Source organism: Onychostoma macrolepis, chromosome 16 (assembly GCF_012432095.1).
Source record: "Onychostoma macrolepis isolate SWU-2019 chromosome 16, ASM1243209v1, whole genome shotgun sequence".
In the NCBI taxonomy this organism is placed as follows: Eukaryota; Metazoa; Chordata; class Actinopteri; order Cypriniformes; family Cyprinidae; genus Onychostoma; species Onychostoma macrolepis.
Window position 1 is genome coordinate 4,469,704 of NC_081170.1, and position 5,509 is coordinate 4,475,212.

Consider the following 5,509-nt stretch of genomic DNA (forward strand, 5'->3'; position numbering starts at 1 on the left):
GTGACCGTATAACCTTGGATTTTTGGAGTAACGTGTTAGATTTGTTTACTCAAGCCAAAACAGGTAACAAACCGAGTATGCAAATCTAAGCATGTAAAACCTGACTGAAGGAACACATTGCCATCTAGTGGTTCGTGCATGTCAGCACTTCACCTGTGACAAAAAAAAAAAAAAAAAAAAAAACACTACTCATGTAAATACAACAGTATATATGATGGGAATCATCCGATATCATTCAAAAGTGCCACATTATTTCCATCTAATGCCACCAGTGTGTCATTTTTGTATGCGTAATACACATTAATTTCTTCCGAGCCTCTTTTCCACTCGAATCTTCTGCTAAATTGTAGTTTTTGAGCACTTCACATCAGGCATCACCGCAAACGTGAACACGGTCTAGGCGGATTATCCAGCCCTCATTTAATTAATGCAATTAAGCTTTGCTCTCCCCACATGCATGCTTATCTGCTGCTGTCAGAGCCCGAACTGTAAATGAATTAATTACCTCGATCTGCTTAGTTCATAACGGCAATCTGAACTGAACGATGAATATGCATCAGCGTAACTGCGATGCACCACAATAAAAGAAACTGTTTGCACATCAGTGATGATATGAGAGGTGTTACAGAAACCACTAAAGGAGTAAGAGCGAGTCTTCAAATGGGTCATTCCCTTTTTAAATGGAAATATATATGTATATATATATTTTTGTTATGTCCTGGATGATGCACAGATGCCATAAACTGGCGATTTATTTATGAAGTAATATTTTATATTTTCTTTCTCTAATCTAAAGAAAATATGTTTAAAGTGGTCAATTTATAGGTTACTCCTGTATGCTTAATATTACTTTCCATTATCAGCTTTTGCAAGGTTGTCCTTGCTTATAAGAGCTAAAAAATAAATTAAAAAAGAGAGAGAATACAATATAAATAAAAATAAACAAAGAAATATATTAATAAATATGAATATTTTTGCTATTAATAAATTGCAAGGTTGTCCTTGCATATAACACCTGAAAGAGCTATCCAAACAAACAAAAACAACAAAATAAAATAAAAATAAACAAATGCATACATAAATATATTAATATTCATAGGGAAATATGATAAGACTCAATATTAAATAAATAGCTACATTTATTAATTAAACAAATCTGAATAAACAAGTGATTTACAGTGGGATGATTTACAGAGTTTGTGCTAGAAGAAGTTTCCGAGGCAGATGTTGTGAGAGATCATACAGCCCGCAGCTCCATCTTGCTCATTACGATTATAATGATTCCCACCACAAATCCCAAAAATCCCACAAGAATTCCGATCACGAGCACCGCCGTCTCAACCTCCTGAGAGTCTTCCGGCACCTCCACCTCTGTGAGACACAGACAGCAGCACCAACATTAAACAGCCATCCAAACATCTCAAATATTCAGCAAAAATTTATAGTAGAAATAAAATACAAAAGTCTTGATCAACAACATACATTCTAGTATCCTTTTGCTTCACAAATTATGTCTGCGCATTATTACGCACCTATAAAATCTATTTATTTTTATTAACTTCCAATGAAGCAATAATTAACATTTATTAATAAATAAATAAATCTTTTATTAAATATCATGTAAATATAAAGGCATCAAGGGGGCCCTTTTTAATCATTTGGGTCTTAATTTTTTGTTAGTTAAAAAATAAAATAAGAATAATCATAATAATAATATAAAAACTAGTGCTGTCAAACGATTAATCACATCCAAAATAAAAAATTTTAGTTACATACTATATCTGTGTGAACTGTGTATTTATGTGTATATCTGTGTATATGTAAAAGACACACATACAGTATATATTTAGAAAATATTTGCATGTATTTATACATAAACATACATTTATAAATTATACTAATAAAAACGAAAAAATCAACATGCTTTTAGTTTTTATTGATGAATTGACTCTTTTTTGTTGCTATTGCTCAGAAATGTGCAAATAATAATAATAATCAACAACATGGATTCTAGTATTCCTTTGCTTTACAAAATCGTCTTATGTGAAACTGTGTACTATTGCATATCTATAAAATCTATATAGTTTATTGAATGCTGATGAAGCAATAATTAATATTTTATAATAAATAAATAGTAACGTTTTTGATAAAATAAAAAAGGCAGTAAGGAGGCCTTTTTATCCTTCATTTGGGTCTTAATTTTCTGTTAATTAAAAAAATAAACGAATAATAATAAACAAACATACTACTACTACTACTACTAATAATAACTTATTATATTATTACCTGTATGAAAATATAATTATTATTATATCATTATGAGTATAAAAAATATATTTAAAAAACATAACATAAAAAGAAAAAAACACGTTATTCAACATGCTATTAGTTCTTAATGATGAATTTTTGACTTGATTCCTTTGTTCCCGCTGCACAGAAATACAAAAAAAAATAAAAAATTCACAAACTTTCCTTGAAAAAGTCGGTTTCATTGGGTTAAGAAAAGGAACTAACTGGAAAATTCTCACACTCTAAAATCAGTGTTCAGACCGAGCAACTGCATGCGGTTGGAAATCTTTACCAAACATCTGATATTCCCACAAAGGAGAAGTGCTCACCCCAGAACCTGGTGATGTCCTGCTCCAGTCCTCTGTGTCGCACGCTGCAGGCGTAAATGTCTCCCTGCTCAGGACGGAAGTTCAGGTAGGAGAAAAGGCGAAAGCTGAAGTCTGGATTGGAGTAATACTGCGTCTCGCTGACGTCCTGCTCACTCACCGGCTCTCCGTTCCTCGTCCATGAGATGTTCACCGGCGGCGGGTGAAAGTTGGTCACTGAGCAGATGAGGGTGTTTTCAACACCAAGCTTTACGTCGCTCTTGGCGTACAGCTGTGTGGACGGAGGAACTGTGGACAGATTTCATGGAGATATGAAATAACATTACTTAAAAGATTTGCGTGTACTTAAAGCACTGTTTGTGTGTTCGAGCATCACAATCAGCAACACTCACTCAACTAATGCTGTGAGTTTAGGGCAGGACTATCTGTAGCTAAGTTTCAAATTAAATACGAATTAATAATTAATAATAATAAAAAATTCACAAAGAAAAATTTAATTTGCGTATTTGCTTAAAAGAAGGCACTGTATGTCATAATTTTTGTATACAATAAATTATGAGCTTCAGAGCGCGCAGACAAAATGCGATCGGTCCGCTGGCTGGTCCAGTTTTATGCTGTCCCATCGCAAAGTCACGTCTTTTTTTTGATGCCCATTAAGGAATTTTGTTTATGCGAATGTTTTCTTACCGGATAAGAAATTTATCCTACTTAGCTTTATGCGCATTTTTAGAATTTATGCGCATCTTGGGGTTTCCATCCAGCGTTTTTTTATGCGATATGTCAAAATGCACATAAAAATAGGTTTTGAATTGGCTTTTATTTCTATACTTTCACTGTTTCATTTTTACATTTTTTACCGTTTGTGCTTTTCTTTTTTTTTTTTTTCTTTTTTTTTTGACTATTTAGGGTTAATTCATTTTTATTTAAGTTTTCATCTCATGTTATAGTTCATTTTTATTTCTTTTAAAAAAGTTAATGATAACTGAGCACATTCCCCTTCGGTTCTCATTACCACTGGGCATGAATCTGGCCATCTTTCTTTTGAGTGTGTAATTCTGATGGTGATTCTTATTAGAAGAAACTACAACAAATACTATTATGCATTAAGAAAAAAAAATCTTCGCATTTTTTCATGCAGTTGTGTGCTTTTGTAATTTTTATTAGTTTTTTCTTTGTAACTATACATATATAAACTCAGCTTTAGTTCAGTTTTTATTTCCAGTTAGTAATTTTAACTAAAATACATTTTTACATTGAAGTAATAAGAATTTTAGGGCAAGATGTGCTTAATTGTTATGGAAATCATCATAATACAAAAACAAAATTTTTCTTTTGATTTTGAGTTAAAAGTTACCTTAAACATGTTTTGACAGGATTCATTAAAAAGAAACATATAATACACACTAATGCATTAAATAACTGAATCATGATTTTAATCATTAGGTTTTCTATTCATATGGATATTTTACCGATGGATTCAGGGGGATTTTTTTCTCCTGCCATACAGCGAGGAATATTGTAGAAGCAGGTGCCGATGGAGTAATGCGCTAGAGAAGGCAGATTGCGGTCGAGGGTCCAGTCGCCTGCGAACTCCGGCAAACGCTGCTTTGCTGTGTAATCTATAGGGTCGACGTGCCAGAGCTCCTCACCGTCAAACTCCAGCTCAAAACCAGCGTCCATCATCTCTATATGACAGTACGTCAGCTGACGCATTAAATGCTTGACACCTGAGGGAGAAAAACCTTCTGTTTAACCATCAACATACAGGATTAGAAACAATACACACAATGTCAATGGGAACAAACTCAAATTTCAGTCCAGCAGGTTTAAAAAGTAGTTTTTAAGAAGATAAAATCATTACCTTGAGCTCTTGAAAAACTCCAAAAAATGTCAAACGTGCAAAACAGAAAGAACAAGCGCAACATTTCAAGGCCAACAGCTGAATGCCATGAACGGGGCATTTACTGGTAATATTTACTTCCTCCTCCACAGACATTATTGTGCACAATACGGTTTCCTCATGCCTGACAGAAACTAGAGCACTGAATTCCACCAGCTAATCAGGTTTCTCTTCTTTTGTGATGCATGAAGCCACTGTATTTTTTCTGTAATAACCATTGTACACTGAACAACAGGACCAATGATAACAGAAACACATGGTGTCCAGTTAATTTATAATATGCTCTAAACCAAGATCTAATATGAACCAGTAAATCAAATTACATTATTACATAGTCTTTTACATGATGCATCAATAAACATATCATTCAATGATTTGTTCCAGATGTTAATGATAGGAATGTAAATATATAGTTGAAATATATAAATTATATTATATATATATATATATATATATATATATATATATATATATATATATATATATTTAATTTTTTTTTTTTTATAATAAATGGATAATGATAATTGTATCTTAATTTCATTTTCAAACATTAAACTATCAAGTTTTATATTGTTGGAAAGAAAAAAAAAACAAAACAAAAAAAATCACAGTAAGTCCTTAAAGCTTCTCTTTTGTTGACAACAGCTGGTTTATAAGCGCTTCTTATTAAATTCGGCAGGACAGTTGACAGTAGGATTAGTTATGTAAATTGCCATTGAGATATTTTACAGCACAAACCCCCAAAAACCCCTGATATTTAAATGTTTTCTGAGACTATAGGAACCTAGCGCTCATAAAATACCAGCAATCAGAACTACTTCATGTCCTTGTGCTAAACTGAAAGCACTCATGCGTTTTTTTTTTGAGTTTACCTGTAAACACTATTTAAACACCCACTTCATGCAACCTAGTATATCCTGTTTTGCAAGGCTGCTGAGCTGCACCAACCAAAAGATAAATAAAATATGAAATAAAATACTGAAACAACACTTCA

The 5,509-nt window shown here is 32.5% G+C and overlaps 1 protein-coding gene across 1 annotated transcript; it reads right to left on the reverse strand.

Annotated features, from left to right (window-relative positions):
* Positions 1-1,136: 1,136 nt before the first annotated feature.
* On the reverse strand, positions 1,137-4,918 carry si:ch73-31d8.2 (H-2 class II histocompatibility antigen, A-U alpha chain). Its single transcript, XM_058747305.1, has 4 exons — positions 4,477-4,918; positions 4,085-4,342; positions 2,619-2,903; positions 1,137-1,371 (listed from the first exon to the last, which is right to left on the reverse strand). The coding sequence occupies exons 1-4, from the start codon at positions 4,574-4,576 to the stop codon at positions 1,238-1,240; spliced, it is 777 nt and encodes a 258-aa protein (XP_058603288.1). The 5' UTR covers positions 4,577-4,918; the 3' UTR covers positions 1,137-1,237.
* Between the last annotated feature and the right edge of the window lie 591 nt (positions 4,919-5,509).

What these genes read in the sequence shown, in the direction of transcription:
- si:ch73-31d8.2 (XM_058747305.1), bottom strand. Translation starts at nt 4,576, where the DNA reads ATGCCCCGTTCATGGCATTCAGCTGTTGGCCTTGAAATGTTGCGCTTG. An exon ending in GAGTTTTTCAAGAGCTCAAG is followed by an intron (nt 4,343 to 4,476) that starts GTAATGATTTTA and finishes TTTCTCCCTCAG; the next exon opens with GTGTCAAGCATTTAATGCGT. An exon ending in AAATCCCCCTGAATCCATCG is followed by an intron (nt 2,904 to 4,084) that starts GTAAAATATCCA and finishes ATCTGTCCACAG; the next exon opens with TTCCTCCGTCCACACAGCTG.